The 18,799-nt window shown below is 45.3% G+C and overlaps 1 protein-coding gene across 6 annotated transcripts in view; it reads right to left on the reverse strand.

The window, feature by feature from the left end:
• Positions 1-233: 233 nt before the first annotated feature.
• LOC115372823 (signal-induced proliferation-associated 1-like protein 2) overlaps positions 234-18,799 on the reverse strand; it is an 84,494-nt gene continuing 65,928 nt past the window's right edge. Inside the window, exons 14-22 of one of the 6 annotated variants that reach the window (XM_030070965.1) lie at positions 16,792-17,165; positions 14,316-14,558; positions 12,385-12,438; positions 10,275-10,413; positions 6,608-6,827; positions 4,406-4,537; positions 1,800-1,917; positions 1,178-1,253; positions 234-604 (exon numbers count right to left, since the gene is read on the reverse strand). In XM_030070965.1, the coding sequence (XP_029926825.1) occupies positions 458-604; positions 1,178-1,253; positions 1,800-1,917; positions 4,406-4,537; positions 6,608-6,827; positions 10,275-10,413; positions 12,385-12,438; positions 14,316-14,558; positions 16,792-17,165 (1,503 nt within the window). In that variant the 3' untranslated portion in view covers positions 234-457. Of the gene's footprint in view, positions 605-1,177; positions 1,257-1,799; positions 1,918-4,405; positions 4,538-6,607; positions 6,828-10,274; positions 10,414-12,384; positions 12,439-14,315; positions 14,559-16,791; positions 17,166-18,799 lie in introns of all 6 variants that reach the window. The other 5 variants (XM_030070964.1, XM_030070966.1, XM_030070968.1 and 2 more) reach the window with 5 other exon arrangements.

The following is an 18,799-nucleotide window of genomic DNA, read 5'->3' on the forward strand; positions in this document are numbered from 1 at the left end:
ACTACTGTAAGGATATCCCAGGGGTTCAGGCGGGGCCCGGGGTCGCTTCTCCTAAATGCTCTCCGGCTCCGGAGATGAGGTTTCCCAAGAGTCTCGTTTGCCAGTATGGAGAAACTGCTTGCTTCAGAAACCCCCCCGCACAGCACAGGCAGTGGGGGTTCCCAAACTAAGGTCCCGATACGGGTGTCAAGTCTCTCCACACGGGGCTGGACCACGGTCTTCCAAGCAGGGGCTTTTTTTTTTTTTTAAAGAGTTTTCATTGCTCTTGGGGCCTAAAATGTGTTGGTATGATTTAAAGTTTGTTTGCTTGTGGATCGCTTGAATGTGTTGCTCAGGAGTTGAGCGGGTGCCCAGGAGCAGTGAAGGCCATCTATCTCTCTTTCTTCCACTCACCCTCTCTCTCTCTCTCTCTCTCTCTCTCTCTTTCTCTCACTCTTTCTCTCTCTCTCTCTCTCTCTCAGGGTTTCTTGTCAATGGTGTGGAAGAACCACTCAGTGAACTTCCTGAGCTGAGCCGCCGCTGTCTGGCTCTCCTCCTGGAGGCGCATGTTGTCCTGTCTCAGGTGTTGTACCTCCTCCTGCAACATTGCCTTGTCCTCTTTCTCCTGTGATAACAATAGAAACACACACACAAAACACACAACACACACAGTCAACTCTGGGCTACAAGGCAAATGGATAGAAAAGAGGTGTTGATAAAAGCTCTGCCATTACAAGAAAATCTGTCTTTCGCCAGTGCGCTGTAAATGGGAGGCATTAGCATGGCAGGGCAGCCTTTGCTCTGTCAGAGTGAAAGTGCATTTCCCTTCTCCATTTTAAGCACATTAGAGGACGTGGGGAAATGTTGGGTCGGGACACAATTAGGACAGGAAGCAGGATATTGAATTAAGTGGACAAGGTGGTAATTCAGAGACCTTAGGGCAGCCATTACTCCGTGTCTTTTCTCCTGAACTGAGCGATACAGACTGCCGCTTTACGCCCGCCTTGAGAAATATCACAAATGTGCAGCATTATTTGACGCGTGCCCCGACCCCGTCAAAATATAAAAAGGAGAGCAAAGAGAAAAACTAAAGTACACAACAGCGACAAACTATAATTCCGACTTAACATTTTCAAGTAACAAAGTCCTACCCTGAACACGGCTTGTGCAGGGCGCCGTGTGAAGTGTGCAAACTTACCTTTCTGAGGTCATACTGCAGCTGCCTGAGGATCACCTCCAGCTGGTTGACTTTGCCAGTGAGCGTGGAGGGAGAGCTGCTGCCAGGTAACAAACACAGAGAGAGATTAACCAATGACAGCTTTTTGGACATTTGAGATGCATTAAAGGCTCAAGAAAGACTACTTATTAAACAAAACCTACACAATCACAGCTCCTGCTATGATTAGGGCTTTGTGATATGGACGAACTCAATAGATATTGTGACAATATGGTAGGAATGACTGTCAGTACTTTCATAAGATATTTAAACATTATATACACATTAGTAATGTTATCCGCATGATGACGAAGCAGGTAAAGGCCAATAACAGAACAACTAGAACAGTCTAATCAATTCAGAAAATTGCATTCCTTTGCTGTAATGCAATAAAACAAGGGCACTTATACCATATCCTGACATTAGAGTATCCAAAATCCCAGATGATATCCACTCTCATAAATTGATACTGATGATAATATGAGTGCATTGTCCTGCCTAGCTACGATATAGATGTTCATTATTAGTAATATACAGTTGCTACAGACGCATTTGTGCATGGATCTGTGATGAGTCAGTCAGGCAACGATGAGGAGAAACCTACCCTGCTTCCAGGGCTGCTCCCTCTGCGGCCGCCACCCGTCTGGTCAGCTCTCTGGAGATCTGCAGCGCCTCGGCCCGCTGCATGTCCGTCATAGTGCAGAAAGATGCCACACGCTGGTCTGCAGAGGGCACAGGGTGCACACTTTCGATCATACTCACATTTACCAGCAGTAACACTGAAAAGGTATCAACATGCAGTTCCACTGAAACAGAACGTCCTGTCTACATGCACACATTTCAGAATGGATTGAGCATTTCATTCAAGCACTGTGTGAATGAAAGTAGCAGGTACAAGCTCTGCGGCAGAGCATTATCCTAGCTATCAGTGTGTAGTCTCATACTGAGTGATCTATAACCAGACAATATGGAAACAAGGTAGCAAACAGAGCTTTCCTAGAAAAATCAGAGATAAAATAAGTCCCTTGGGTGTCCCCTCCGGTGCCCTAACCCCGCTGTATGTCCTCTGACAGCTGTTTGGCTGATAATGGGCTGTATCCCAGAGAGCTGTCAGCCACCAGTCATGCTTGTTTTACCATATCAGGCCCTTAAGCTTGCTCAAAGCCCCATGGAAAAACCAAACTTGGCATGTTACGCTTGGGGACTGCTCAGTTTGAGGCATAATACTCTTTTATTTAGAACCTCTCTCCCTCTCAAGCCCCTTGGTCTGAGACTAAAGATAGGGGGATCTGCATATTCATAGAAAAGATTAAGGAAACTCTTCCATTAATTTAGCCCCAAATGAAAGCTAATCCACTCCAAGACAAAAGCTGATCTAGCATGGAGTTGGTTGTTCAGATGAGGCAGGAAAGGGAGAACAGGCTATGATTTACATATGAATGGACATTCTCCCTGTGTTCGATGGCTGCATCAGAAAGATTAAAGACTTCTACGAAAGCAGATATTAGTGCAAAAAAGCAGCTTGCCATTGCAGCATGACCAAATGTCCAGATTTCCTCAACAAATCAAACAAAAAAGTGATTACACCTAAGAGAAAATATTAAAGCCCTTTGCATGAGCGAACATCCCATATTTATTCAGGAGGGAATATTGAAAATGACCAACCATTATGACAGAGAGGGCTTTTTCAGTGATTACATCAGAAGCCTTTTGCTGCTGAAATTTGCCACAATCCATTTTAATACCATCTGCCTCTATCTGCAAAAGTCAGCAGTGCAAAGCGCTTTTTGGGAACATTGTGAGCCATTTTCACCTGTCTTTTCACATTGTGAACATGAACAGTCCAAACAGCCTCTCAGGATCCACATAACCCGGCACATAAATGATACACTTACTTAGAGGCTGATAAAGCAGATGCTCGAGTCATAAAGAGTCATCTCTTTTTCTGCCCTGCCTTTAATCAGAGATGGTTACATGAACACAGCAGCTTTTTTCAATGCACTTTCTGCTTGGCAACAGAGCTCCACTTTACCCATCATTCTCTGGGGCAGTAAAATGCCAGCATGGCTGCCGTGACAACTCCCCTCTTTCTGCCAGCCAGACTCTGCATCATCGCAGCTGATAATGCCACTCATGTTCGATGCCGTGCTGGGGGCAACGCAGCAAGAAACAGATAAAAGGACGAAATTCTTCTGAGCATTCATGAATTATGACAAACCAACGGTCACATGCTACACTGCCTGTTTGCTCATCGGGTCACACTGAGTTCAAGTGACAAAACTTGTGGCATGTAAGCGTTTTCATGATAGATGAGAACGATACTGTCATGCGAGAGGCGAAAAAAATACTTAAATTGGACAATATGAACGAAAGTGATGATGCTGACCATGAAGTGGCCGAGTGTCAGTGCCAATCAACTGAAAATGGAGTGTGACTGAGTGTAGAGACAGCTTTCAGTTTGGATGGTAACCAATCCCATGTTGAAGACAACACCTTGTGTACAGAATCTCGTCATCAAGACAAATCTTCATCAGTTTGAGTGTGTTTCCATTTACCAAATCACTACTCCTGGGCCATCCGCCAACAACAACCACAAACACCCTCTGAAACAGCTTTTTAGTCAATTTAAAAGGAACCACACTCAGCCTTTTTAAAAAAAGACAGACCATAATAACTTCTCAGCAAAAAGTTAGCAGACTTGGACTATAGGTATCTGGACGAAATGTCTCATAATTCACTAGAGGAAAGAATTCACACCATCCAATGCACCATATTCAGACTGTAATGGACAGAAGGTCAGAGAGGAGCAGCAATTACTCCAAACTATCAACCCAAGAGCTTAATTGTAAAAGGCAGCGGTTAAGGCACTCTCCCTGAGTGGCGTCTTGCTGGCTTTATGGTGTGAAAATTGGCTCCATGTCTGTGCTGAGAAAGGATGGCTCATTTTTCCAAGTTGGTGCTTGACAGAAATCACAATGGGGTTCAAAGCAGAGGCGCAAATAGCAAAAAGATCACCAAAAGTCACCTCCTACAGCACTTAAGATTGACAAGAAGAGAATCACACACACACACGTGCACACACAGCTCATGCACACCTACGAAGGCAAGGAAGCGCTAGCAGACTTATAGATACATACGCACAGACACACACGCTAAGCAGCCAGGAGGTGGGTTACACAAGGTGCCAGCAGCCTAGGCCAGGCTGGTTACCTTCAAAGGCTCGTGCTGCATCAACCAGGTGAGACCAGTCCAGGCCTGAGGCAGTGTCTGGGAGGGGCATGAGGCCCGGGTCGCTGAACTTGGACCTGTCCGCCAAGGAGCCGTCAGAGAACCAAAACTCATCTGCAGAGACAGGCAGGCACGCCAATCAGTGTCTAGGCCTGGCCTGAGTTTAGGGCTAGCTCTGAGTCGCCCGTCAACTCGCATCAGAGCAGGCAGAGGGGTAGGGAGAGGAATGGAGGGGCAGGAGGGGGGAGGGGCGGGGGTTGGGGACAACTGACCTGGATTCCCACTACTTATTGCTGCCAAAACTTCACTAGGATGATATTTATCTAAGTCCAGCCCAGTACATCAGAAGCGCATAAGCCTGTGCGCTGTGAGGTAGCTCAGTCGGCCTAATTCAAATATTAATCAGAATGCACCTAAATGGCAAATCCTCATAAAGGTTGCAAATCGCTTAATTTTGTTAGAAAAAAAAATTGCTTCTCTGTGCATGCGCGAGTGTGCGATAGGCTAGAGTCACATTATGTCACCTTCTCTGCATAGCACTCACAAGGTGCCGTCTAAGGGGCGATAAATGACTTGTCGGAGTGAGTGTCTTCATGTTTCAATCAATGCCGCCTTTACTTCCCACCTCCCCCAACCCTGAAAGACAGGGAGTGCAATAAACAAGCTCCCATTTCTCAGAGAGGCATTTAGAAAAGCATGAGTGGAGAAGCAGAGCAAGTGAGAGAGTGAGAGCAAAAGAAGGGGAGAGCGAGACGAGAGAGCTGGAGGTGATGCTGACACTCTCTTTTCAATTTACCCAGCATCTCGGAGCTTGAGTGATTCACTGTTTACCAAATTGGGCTGTTTCAGTGGGGAAAGAGAGAGCCTGTATTCTCAACTACCCTTCAAAACAATCAGGAATCCATCAGGTTGACAGCCAGAAGAGGCTGAAGAGAGAAACATCTTTCCAAAAGCCATTTTCTGTCTAACAACACCAGCCGGAGATGGGTGAGAAACGGCATGGAGATGAGACGGGGGGGGGACAGAGGGGAGGCAGGCAGGGATTGATGAGTGAATGGAACATTATGTATGACAGACAGTGTGACACTCCTGATGGAAAAATAGGCATGTTCATGTCACAGATCTTAAAGACCCACAGCAGTGCAGGCAGGACACATCACACGCAGCGTCACTAATACATATTCAGTGGACGCCAGGAGAACAGCAGAGAGGGGAATACTTGTCGGCAGTGACAGGTGTCTGCTTAATGCAGACGGAGTGGCAGCGCTAGCAAGTGGCACAGTACCTCACCCAGTTCCAATTAGTTGACTATATTGGGGAGCGGCGCTGAAGTGTTGCACCAGTTGTGCTAATGATATCGGTAGGACACAAGTGGCTCTTCAAACAAGTATCTATATCCTGGCTCTTATCTGGTGCCAGAGAAGAGGAATGATAATCCAAGAGCAACATGCAGAGAAATTCAACATTAGCCTTGCTGTCCCTGATTGGAATTTAAAGAGACAGCTCGGAGTTTTTTTGTAAAACCACCAAGCAAGCATATTTTTACTACTTATTTCTTTTTTTATCTGCACAAATAGAAAAATAAAAAATAAAGCCAGGTGCCACTGTTTATATTAGCAGAAGTCCTGGACTGAATATTTCACCTCCAGGTTAACTGGAGTCACAATCTTCCCACCGAAATGAAAAGCAGCATTTTCCTCGTTCTCTCTTAACGCCTAGACTACGAACATGAGGCAATTCAAAAGCTGGTGATTTGCTGGAAATGTATCATGTCACACGGGTTAAAGTTGCACTGAGCTTAGGATTGCCTGCCTAAAATATAGAGCGAGTCCTGTGTCATTGCACCTATGCAGGTCACAAATTAGCAGGTGACCTATTTACACCTCTGTCGAAGCTGATAATAACCGGGGACCCTTGCAGAACTAAAATGCCAGGTTAACCCACTTACACTAAGATCAAGTCCCAGATGGTACTGGGATTTTAAATCAGTGTAAAAGGGGCATTATTTTCCTGTAAAAGAGCTGATCTCCAGTAACCTTGGTGACATTTTTAGGTGTTTTCTTAGCCCATAATTCAGCTGCATTTAGTGAGCTGGTTTCCACACAGCTGTTTCCTGCTGTGTAGTGCTGACTTGGCCAAGTTTTTTTTTTCTGCCTGTATAGGATGTGCAGGATGTGTACTTACTCCTCAGGTTGGACGCTCCCTGGTTGTGGATCATGCGAGGTGGCAGCGTGCTGTGGTAGGGTGGGGTGGTGCTGAACAGGATGTCGTTGGGCATGGCTTGGTCCAGCATGGAACTATGTGAGCTGGCATAGGACGAGCCCTTACGGTTACTGCACACACTCTCGTCTGACAGCGTCCGGTAAAGGGAGCGCCGCGGTGACAAGCTGCCCGCTGCTGACATCTGAGAGGAGACGGGAAGCAAGGAGAGAGAGGGAGACAGGGAAAACAATATGTCAGCGGGTCTTCACAACAACGACGACATGAAGAATGAAGCACAATGGCCTCCAACCCCCCCCCGATATGCCCTCCTGTCTGCACATCCCCTGTTCTTTGCCTTTCCTCGGCTCAGCAGGTTTGCGTGAGCTGACGGCTCAGGAGGGCGACAGGAGGAGGAAACGTCAGGGAAGAGTGTCAGGAATCAATTACAGCCTTTGCTCTCAGGAAAATGCAGATCGAGCGGGCACAGATGGAGAGTGTCTGACAGTGTGGGGAAAAAAAAAACAGAGGACAGGGCAAGTGGACGTGGTGAGGTCACCAAGCTGTGGCGGTCGATAATTATACTTTGAACCGAGGCGGTGCGTTCGATGTGAGGCTGGAGAAGACTGAGGAGAGAAATGTCATTCAACTAGACAGAAAAGAAGCACATAAATCGACGGGAACCGGCAGAGAAGTATCAACAGAGATATGAGGATGTACTTGACATGAAGCAGTCACACCAACACACAAACGCCCGTGCAAACACAAAGGATACAAAGCATACCAGTGTAGGTACTAAAATAAGCTCCAGCCTGTGCTATTATCCAGGGACTGTCAAGACAGATAAGTGAAATACAGCGGAACTCCAGGAAATGTCCATCTAATGCAGGAATCTATTAATATCTCATTCTGATGAGTGTCCCCTTGTTCAGAGAAACAGATCAGCCAACATGGTCCAGTGAAGCTATAGGCTTGTGTATGTGTGCTGCTGTGTGAGAGTAATTTCATTTTAAAGAGCAGGATTCTTGTTTTCAGAGTCTTTCAGAGGCCAATGCAAGGTAATGCGGAGGTCAAAAGGGAACAAGAGGTCAGGATGAACATATATAAAGGCTGTGGGGCTTTGAAAAGCAACAACATCCTGGAGGTATATACCATACATACGCCTCTATGCAGAGAGAATTAAAAAGGGCACCACAGGAGGGATACTTGAGTTTCATAACTGTGGCCTTAGTTTTGACAGAGGATCCCCTGTCTAAACACACACACACCACAAAAATCTCCCCCATCCATCATTGTCCCTTTAGCCGACATAAATATTGCAGAAATGACATCAAAAGTAGCCACAAATGATATGCAATGCAGGGCAGTTAGCCGGATCAGTAAGTATCTGCCTTTGGTTCCCCAGCTGTAACCAACACTAGGCTGGTATCCCCACAAGCCAACACCCAGCCATCTCCATTTCAAACGCAGATCCCCCACAAATCCCACGGTGAGAATTTAACAAACAGAATCTATTACACCTTTAAAGCAGGGATGTGCGGGAACCAAAAGTAGCGTACACATTGGCTCCAAAGCACGTCTTAGGGGTTTCAACTTAAGAAGGTTGCCCCTCACTGCCATTTTTTCCCACCCAACTTTACGAGATTAGACCCCATATGGTCTCCTCTCATCAAAACAACTTTAAACAGGATTTGCCGCTCTCTCATATAAAGCAAAAATAGCACACAGATTTAGTGTTCCCATAAATGGAGTCATGGCAAATAAAACCATTTGCAATAGGGCTTAATGTTTTTCAGAGGCCATCTCTATTTATTACATCTAGAGCATCACACTGGGCGCTCTGCACATATCTCAGCACGCTGGTTGACTGAACCTGCTGCGCACTTTCTGCATGAAATATTGCATTAATCAAACCTGTGACGTTATTGGCCCTTTCATATCAAGTGAGTCTAAATCTGTCAAAATCTGAGCCTGACTCGCGCTGTCATGGCTTCTAATGTTATTCTACAACATAGCAAAGCCCTTATCAGTTTCAGGCACCACAGACACAGCCACCTTGACAAGATTTTTTTTCCCTGCTGCCCACAGTGAGTGGCGACGACAACAGACATACGACATAGGAGGATGTGATGAACAGCCAGCTATTCAGACGCATTTCTTCTTTCCCACAGGAGGTTCAAAAGAGGAACAGTGCGGGTGAATATGCTGTGAGCGGCCTTTCCTTTACGTCAACCACACAATAGTCTGCCTGTCTCTGGAAGTGCGTCCCAGCGGACGTCTTGGCTGGCAAGGAAAATCTCTCCGCACCTGCTCACCCCGCACACAACAGTGGCATCGCGTGACGGCTGGAAGTGACACACACATTAACCTTTAACGTCTTCTCCGCTTGATTACTTAGGAGATTAGACGAGTCAGACTGTATTGAATTAAACGTAAATCAACGATACTTCCAACGTTGTCATTACTGTAATTTGATTCCTTTACGTGCCAGCTGGTGATTGAAAACATGCCGTCCCAGTGTAGCGGCTACCAGAAAAGAACAGTACGTGTTCATTGGGATCAGATGTGTATATGGGAGGAGCACCTGGCTCTGTGCCCTCTCTCATGCATCTCTCTCACAGATTGCTTTTCCACACACTGCATTATCCCGCTGAATCAGACTGCAGAATGAGATTACAACAAAGGCTATAGTGCTCTTTGCATTCAACAAGGAGTACTATGCACCCTTGTGTTGATTACAGAGCTTTTCTTCTGTGTGGGAAACACAGAGTAGAATCAAATAAGAGGAAATCATGGCTCAGGGCTGATACACCTGCTTTCATTTTAGACAGGCACAGAGGTTGCCTGCTCTCTTGTAAGCACTAGACTTTATATAAGCCCAGCGCATAACTACAAGACCAACTAATCAGTGCACTGAACAACAAAAGTCTCAGTGAGCTGTTTCATCTGAGGGACAAGGCCTCCCTATGCCAGAGGCCATGGCTATGTCTGCTTCTCTCTCTCCTCCAGGGATGTAGTGCATTTGTATTAGAATTGAGCGGCATCCAAAAATAACCCATTTGTATGTCTCCAGGGTCCCTTCCTGGTAGATAATGGATGGGGGGATGGGGGAGGCAGCGGGAGCGGGGGCTAAAGATGCAATTAATAGAGTCTGCACGACCTAGGGACATCAAACATGGACGCACTCTCCGCAACTTCCTGGCTTTAATACATGACATCCCGACTGAGCAAACTCAGGCCCCATTGTAAATTAAATTAAGCAAACAGTCTGTGCCTGTCCAATGGGGACTGAGAGGGCCTTGTGTTGGGACAGAGGAGCATATCAGTTGCGGTGCTGAGCAAGACCAGCTGATAGGCAGCAGATGTTTGTCCTGCTCCTACTTGTTTCCCAGCAAGAGGTTATCTGCTCTGGTTTTGGCCTTGTCTGTCTCACATACATGCCTGTTAGTCAGCAGGATAAAACGGCCTTGGGTTACAGATTTTATCGAAATCTGCACCAGATCCTCACAAAGCACTGTAGTCACAGTATTAGATATTGTGCCGAATCGTTATTTCACACCATCAACAGGTTTCATTTGTGTGTGTGTGTGTGTGTGTGTCATATTATGGTTACCATGTAATTAATATGTTAGTTGGTAAATCAGTGCCTCACCTTTCTACTCCTGTCCTCTCCTGGAGGACTGTCCGGCAGCATCATTTTAAGGTATTCCTCTTTGGACAGTCCCTGCAGTGCTTTGCCGTCCCGCTCTGCGGCCTGCAGCCGACAAGCAGCCTCCTGTGCATACAGCTGCCTGTAGAGGACACACAGCGCAGAGAAGAGCAGAACTCATCAGGAAAGGGGTCACACAAAGTACATCCTGCAAGGGAGCCCTTAGGCCATCACAGCCAAACTGTTCAGAAATGTATTTCAGCATCACTCAGGTGCTTCAGGTAGATCCATCTTAGCATGCCAACACCAGCTGCCCTCTCTGCCTCATGCTTAAGTGCTGGTTGGGTAAAGCTGGGGTAAGGGGAGGGACTTTTTCCTGCCCCCATCCCATCTTGCAAACCCATGATTAAGGAGACTGTGAGGGAGGCAGCCAAGCACTGTGAGAGGTAGAGAGCAAGGACAAAAAAATAGGGTGTTGTGAAACAGAGCAAAGACAGAGAGGAAAACCAACCGTGGACTCTAGAGCAATGAACACAGAAAGACATGCAGGAGGTGTTAGAGAGGGTTGTAGCTGGATCCCGCAGAGATATCATAGTGGAAAGGCTACATGGATGAGGGAGCCACCTTTGGAGGGAGGAAAGGTGTGTTCAGAAAGCTTTTAAATGATATTGAGGGATACTGAGGGTGTATTAGGGGGGCATGGCTCAGCAGAGATCGACCTGGCTGGTACGGCAGTGAGACCTCTGTCTGCTTTAAGTGTGCAGGCTGGGACCATGACATGCTGAGCGCTGCTGGCAGGGTGCTAGCTGATATGCCAGACAGCAAGACAGTGGGTCAGCCTGGCTGCAGTGGTAAACTAGACACACTATTCCTGAGAGTTGCCCTGTTTTAAGCTGCTGCCACCATGGCAACCAATCCCTGAATACACAAACCGTTATTGCATATGCCCATGTGTGATTGCCAGATGCATTCTGACTGATCGGTGGGATCATCCGGTCAGAAACAATAGTGCTATTTTGAAGGTTGCCTTCAGAGAGAAAAGTGATGTAATTAATGATGTTTGGGATATTGGTGGCTTGGTGCTTAGACTGGTGAGAAAACCCTCTCCTATTCCCACGATGCCCCTCCTTAGCTCTGGATCTACTTCTTTTCCTGGATTCACTCTAACACGACTGATCTATAGTAGACTGATTATGTTAGAATTAGAATTACACAAAAACATTTCAATTTAACTTATTCAATCAAAAAAAAATAATGTTTTTTTTCTTAAAACAAGTTGTTTCCAATTCTAATCAACTTGTTTCCAGACTTTTCTTGAATCAAATGTTATTTTTTTGAACCCAGTGAACTGACCTGCCTTATTCTGCCTTGTTTCAACATCTTTATAATTGTTCCTTGGGAAAAAAAAAAAAACCTTAAACAAGTGTCTGCATTGGAAATAACAGGGATAATTTCATCTGAAATGTCACTTTTTTCATTTGTTAAAAAAACAACAACAAGATATTAACAATTTATCAAGTCTCATATTAATTGTTAAAATTAATGTAAGACTAAATTACTTTTTTTAGATGGAGATATTTTGTGTAGAATTAGATTTGCAATTAGGATAGTCTAATTGTAACGGTAATGCACTATTCAAATTGCACTACTGCCCTGACCTTTGCACTCCTTATTTTTGGCTGCTAGTCATTTTGGGGGATTTAGGATTTGAAGCTTATTCTATTTTTGCACAAACTGTATGTCACCCTGGATAAAAGCATCAGCCAAATGCCTAAAATGTAAAGTAAATTTAATCCTGCACAGTGGACCTTGACCACAGATAAGTGTGTGTGTGTGTGTCAGTGTGATTGAATAAGTCTTGAAACGGGGGCTGACAGGAGGGCACACTGGGTGGGAAGGACACAGCAGAAGGTTTCTGTGGGAGATACAGCAGAAATGTCACAACCACTGATGCACAGTAGGATGCCCTCCTCTCCCAGCATGGCCCACATGGCAGGGCCGGGGTTTTAGACCTGCCATGAGAGAGGAGTGGGGCGGTGGTTGGGGGCAAAAGGGGGGGTGGGCAGGGCGATAAAGATCAGGGCCACAGGGTTGACTTTGACTGACTGTGTACCTTGAACGCTCAGACAGCATTTTGAGCAGGAAGGCTAACAAGCTCTCTGCTCCTCTGGAAAGAAGAAACAGAAGCAAGAGAGAGAAAGAGAGGAAAAAAAAACACAGCCCAAGGTTAGGAGCATTTTTACCCAGCTTGCATTACACACAGTGTTAGAGCACATTAGAAAACTTTTCAGAATGGCGGGAAAGAAACTTCATTATGTTAGAACAATATCTGCGAGTAGTATTAGGCCATTTATCATGAGGCATCGTTATGTAAGATGAAATAAAACTGTAGGAATATATAAACAAACACTGGGGAGGGGTAACTGAATTACAGAGCTTTTTCATAACTCGGCAGAAGATGACTTCAGTGCATGTGATCAATCACACAGCCTTTAAGTGGCAAATTTCACAGCCTAAATCAGATTACATTGGAGCTAGAGCAGGAGGATTTTCTTTCAGTGCAAATCTCCCGTTCTCTCTTCCAAAATATGCCCTCGCGCAAATGCCCTCAAACAAGCACGCATGTACACGTGGGCAGGCTCGCACTGTCAAAGCCGTGTTTCAATTTCACCATCAATGGCTCTCTGTTCACTACAGCCACCCATTTAATCATCAAACAGACACAGTCACTCGTCACTGCTCATATATAGTGCGTGGAGAGTAGCTATACTTTCTCAACCTGGCATTACTTTGTAATATTTCTACGAGGCTGCTCTGTGGCAGGCATCCTTGGGCTGTGTGTGTGACTGCAGCGTGCCGTTGCCTGCCTGGCTCCCAGTGGAGATGCTGATCTAGTAGAGGCTCAGCCCAGCCTCAGCATGGCAGTCCGTGGGGACCTGGCTTCACAGGAATGATCAATAACCACAAGTGACATGTGCCAAGTGTATTATGTCTGCGGCTTCATCAAGCTTATTTATTTGGTGGCTGTCGACTTCAATCAGAGCCGGCTTATGCACACACTGGGTGGGCGAAAGTGAAGACACTACTGGACTGGATCTGGCTCAAGAGCAAAAGTATGTCTGGGGACACACGGCTTTGCACTGAAACCATGAAGGAAAAGTGAATTTAAGACCCACCTTCCCTCCTTGATTTTATGTATTTCCTGTGATAACAGGATGTCATTGAAAAGTGTAAACCAACTGAGGAGCACAGTAGGGAGAGAAGCACAGTTCTATTGATGGGATGGGTTGTGGGGAAGGATTACTGAAAATATACGAAGGCTTTATTGGTTTAAAGTTTTATTTACTCATACTGTTACAGCATGAGGTCGACATTAAAGGGTGCACCCCATTTGGATATGCTGGCATGCCGCTTATTACATAGAGGGCGGAGAAAACCACTCAAATGTAGTGTAGGCAGCTTCTATTCCACGTGTATCCCGATCAGCTGAGTAAACACTGGTAGAAGCTGTGGTAGCAGCCTGTGTTTATGAAGCTATGCCTATGCAGCTATCATTTAGGCCAAACTTCAAAGTCATTTTGCAAGCATCAACAAGGGCAATGGATCAACATGACATTTTTCAGTGGTATTCAACTCAGTTTAAGTGTGACTGACATTAAGAGTCTGTTTCTTTTTGTTGTCACCATTTGTCATGCCGCAGTGCATATGGTGTTTTCCTCTTTTGCAGTCACACTGGGTCGGCACAACCCACATGTGCTGTATTTAAATGAAATGTTAACCATGCCCATACGGCAAAAACTGGCATTGTGGTGTTTGGATATTGTAGCGCACCAAAAAATACTTTTTTCCACAAATTAAAAGTAAGGGGTGTTAATTTTATGAGAACTTTAAGAATTACTTCGTGTAACTAGCATTGCCTGTAATCTGCACCAGCCCCAAAACTATACTAACCTTTTCAAAGTTTTTGTGGTACAAGAGAATGGTTATTGACATTCTCATACATGCACAAAGCTCATTCTCTCTCTCACACTCCCACACACTCACCCACACTCTGAAATGTTGGGAGGTCCCTCAGTGCTGTGGGCATCGTCAGTCTTCTTAGTGCCCACTGGGTGTTTGTGTGTCTGTCCACTGGCCTCTGAGCTGGGCCCCACCCCCGGCCCTGGCCCTGGCTCTGGCCCAGCCCCTGAGCTGCTGGTCTGGGGGATGGTGTACACCTTGGAGGAGTCGGCGGACATACAGTATGTGGCACCACGTGCCAGGGGACTGCCAGAGTGGTGTGAGCCACTGGCCAGACAGCAAAAATAAAGCATAATGTAAACCAAAAGTGACCAGAAACCAAAGAAAGAAAGATTGAAAACCTTGAAATCATAGTGAAGGCATAAAGCAACAAAACTTAAAAGGCCACCAGGCAATAAAACTGGATGTGGATGAGTGCTGGGAGATAAACTACTATCTTTTTTGTGAAATAAATACTCAGTTGCCTCAGCCAGGAAGGCATTATATCCTGCTATATATTCTATGGGAAGGCAGTTCACCTACATTCAGTGGCCACTTTATTAGATGCACCTGTACAATCTAATACAATCCAATACAACCATAAAGTTTCCTTTCCTGCTGCCTATAATGCTCAGGTTTGCTTTTTGTCACAGTAATAGAGGTGTTCATTCACTTCTATGTTTGGCATTGAGCTCATAGTTAGTGCTGCTGTTGGACTGGACTGCATTTTATAGAGAAGTGTTTCCACTATTCTGTCCCCCTCATTGCACATAAATAAGGAGGACAAAAAATTAGAAACACCTCTCAATACAATGTAGTCCAGTACAAGACCCCTGCAAACTACAACCTAACTAATAAACAAAGAATTAAATTTACACATTCTGCACAATGTGAACAAAAACTGAACATTGCTGAACACTGTTGCATTGAACTGCAATAGACGATACAGGTGGAGCTGATAAAGTGGACATAAAGTGTATATCTTAACTTTGAGGAAACCCATACAAACGCATACAAAAGCTGATGCTTCCCACTGCGCTGGTGGAGGAAAAATAAGAACCACTATCTTGTTGGTGTGAGCAGCCAAACAGATAACCTACTGTGCACCGTCGGAGCGGCTGGAGTGATGCATACAGCTATATGCCATTTGCTTGTTTGTGATAATTGTTTGGCGTGCGTTAAGAGATTTCATTTTGTCAGGAGGGTTAGGACATTCCCATTACATCGTCACTCAATTTGCTGTTTAATTGAGGATGTATGGGATGAAGCTTATATGCAAGTGATCCACCAATCAAGTAAAAAGCACTCAGCTTGTCTTTGCTCATCGCTAATATGAGGATGAACATTTTGTCTTTCGTACCTGCCTGGTAAGGATTTGTCTGTTCGTTGCTACAGTGAATAAACTCTGCTCAACAAGAGGGCTTACATAGACACAAAATTTCAGATACATAATTCTGAGTCCTGACGTCTTGTTGCTTGCTGGGAAACTTTCAGCAAACATAAAACATTTTCCGAAAATACCCTGAGACACCAGGGTTTGGCTTTAGCTTGAGGCACTGCATCCCCTGTTTCCATATTCATGACCATCTGGGCCACACCCTGAAAAATGTGTTCCTGCTGTTTCACTGTTTGTTCAGGTGACACTCGGTTGTCATAGACTGTTATATCAGAGGTAGAAAATATCGGAGTCGTCAAGGTGATGGCACGGGCTCTTTCCCCTTCTCTCAGTGATATCCTGGAGTAGACAGATTTGACACCCCCCCCAAAACAGGGCAATGATCTGAACAGATTGTGGTAACATAATCCTGCATTGCATAAACAAATACAGATACCCATTCTATTTCAAAGAGACAGACTGTGAATGGCTCCAGGGCCAGCCCTCTCTGACACCCCTCTTCCTTCCCAGCTGGGCTCCAGTCTGGTGGGGAGGAACTTGGATGATGGTGTGATGAAACCCCCCATGCTGCCCAGGCTCCCTGCCACCCCCACCTATCAGTTACAGCACAGCTGGATGGTCAAGCGGCAGGTCAAGAGAGAGCGAGCACGGCTGGGTGAAAAGGTCAGTGAGCAGCCAGCAACCACCATTTTGTGTGTGTTTTTGTGTTTACATATCTACATTGGATTGTGTTTAGCAGAAAAGATGAGATATGTTGACCTTGTGGTTGTGCTCAGTGTGTGAATGTATGTCGACATGTCTGTGCACAATGTGTATGGAGCCCGGAAAGAGTGCAATTTGACCCTGTGGGCAAATCAATGGTCTGACCCACTAGATTTAATCCACACTGGAATAAAGCCCTTTCAGAGAGAGAGACAAAAACATGGCAGATTCACCACAGATAGCAGCAAGTCTTTATCTTAACCAAAAGTCAAGTCTTTGTTCATCACAGTGAAATGATGAAAACCTCCCAGGAACAAAGACAGAACACATTTTAAGCTAAAATGGTTAAAAACACCCCATCTAAAGGAATGAATGCTATTTAAACACGCATGTTTCCTAGATCAACAATAAAACCATCTGTACCTTGAGTGGGAGGAGATCTCGCTCAGGTCCCCGATGCTGCCCTCCGTCACATGACCAGACATGATGGCAGAGGCGTAACCCTGCGGAAGGTACATTTTCCCATGATCCTCTTCTGACGCCCCGTCTTCATGGTGCTCTGACACCCACGGATGTCCCTGCTCCCCGACCCTGCCCTGCAACAGCACCCGGGCGCCGGGGGGCACGCAGGGATTGGTGTCGATGCCGCTGTCCGTGGATGCCCCTTTGATATAGGTGAGGCCCAGCATCTCCGGGTCCATCAGATCTCCGGAGCCAAAGTGCTTATCGTCGCTGTTGCTGGAGGCGTTGCTGGAGAGGGTGTTGCTACTTGAGTGGCTTGAGTTTTTATCTCCCGTCTGGTGGAGACAGAGAGGAGGAGGAAGACATACAGTAAACCAGACAAGGTCAAACAGCAGCTGCAAATAATTCTTGGGACTTTTTTTTTTTTGCAACATGCTCAGAGTACCAGATGGAAGGGGGTTTACCCTTCAGGCCAAATCATATATTTATGGAGGCCTGTTAGCTAAGCACTAAGGTGACAGCTATTTCACTTGTGGCTTACACTACCGTCAAGCAAGCTGACAATCACAGGAAATACATTCAACATCCAAGCATTTTTCTGCTAAAACTTTTTTTAAGGTGTGGACCCTTTTCTTGGGCGCTTCAGATCATCCAATACATGTTTCACTGCTGCTATCTTGACCAGGGCTCCCTCGAAAACGAGAACCTGCAGTGTCAACAAGACTTTCCTGCTTAAATAAAGGTCTAAACATAATAATAATAATAATAATGATAATAATGATAATAATGTTTGTGACTTCACCCTGTAACCAGCACTCCAACTTACTAATTAAAGCAAGGCTGCTAGTAATGCCAGCACTTCACTTTAAACAGAATTGTTCGTTCTTAAAATCTTGTTATTCTTAAAAAAACAACAACAAAAAAACAAAAAACAATATGTCAGTGGGATGAAATAATCTCACTTGTTTCCAATGTGAATCAGCTTGTTTCCAGAATTTTGATTCAAGTGTCATTCTCTTTATTCTAGTGGGCTGATCTGCCATATGTCAACAACATATTTACATTTGTTTCCACTAAAATTACTGAAACAAGTGAAATTGCACTGGAGACATGTGGGGTTATCTCACCCTACAAGCAGGTTTTTTGACACTTGGATGGATTGTTGTCAGTGTTTTCAGATCTGATCGGAAAGCCAGGGCTGTTCAGTGTCAAACAGCACACAGAAGTCAAACAGGTCAGGCCAAAATGATTTCAGTCTATTGACTATTTAAGTCCTCTATGTTGCATTTACAGAAGATCAATGACCTTACAGATCAATGCAATGACTATATGTGCAGGCCTCTCTAGTGAACAGGGCATTAACAGTAAACTGTGAATGGGAGAACAGGATTTCAGAGACTTCAGCATTAAGGCCTGACATATTTTCTTTATTATGCTACGCTAAGGACTGCTAAAAACGGATAGAGCTAGATCCACACCACATCCAAAACAGCTACTCTGAATTTAAAAAAAGGGGGGAAAAGGAGGGCTCTGTGCATTAAGGACAAGCAGTGCCAAGAGACTGGTTTAAATTTTCATCCACTGGCCTGGGTTAATGCAACACCGACTGAAAGCACCAAAAGACTTTGTTAGCGGTATGCACCAGCCTCCAGCATGAAAGGAAAAGCAAAGAGAGACAGAGGGAGATGGTGTAAGGGGGGGGGATAAGAACAGGGAGAGCGAGAGAGATAGAGAGAGAGAGAGAGAGAGAATATAGAATATAGAGAGAGGGAGAATGAGAGGCTTGAGCACTTAACATATTCAACCTTCTAGGAAAATGTGTCCTAGAAAAGTGTGCGAGACATCTAGAATAGTGATGAGCAGAAAAGCCCGTTAGCATGCTGATGAAGTGAAAGTGATAGGAGACTTTGGGTTTAAGAAGTAGTAACAGAGGTATAGTCACAAAGTTGGGTCGCCCTGATTTTCGTCC

The sequence above is a fragment of the Myripristis murdjan genome, chromosome 15 (genome assembly GCF_902150065.1).
Source record: "Myripristis murdjan chromosome 15, fMyrMur1.1, whole genome shotgun sequence".
In the NCBI taxonomy this organism is placed as follows: domain Eukaryota; kingdom Metazoa; phylum Chordata; class Actinopteri; order Holocentriformes; family Holocentridae; genus Myripristis; species Myripristis murdjan.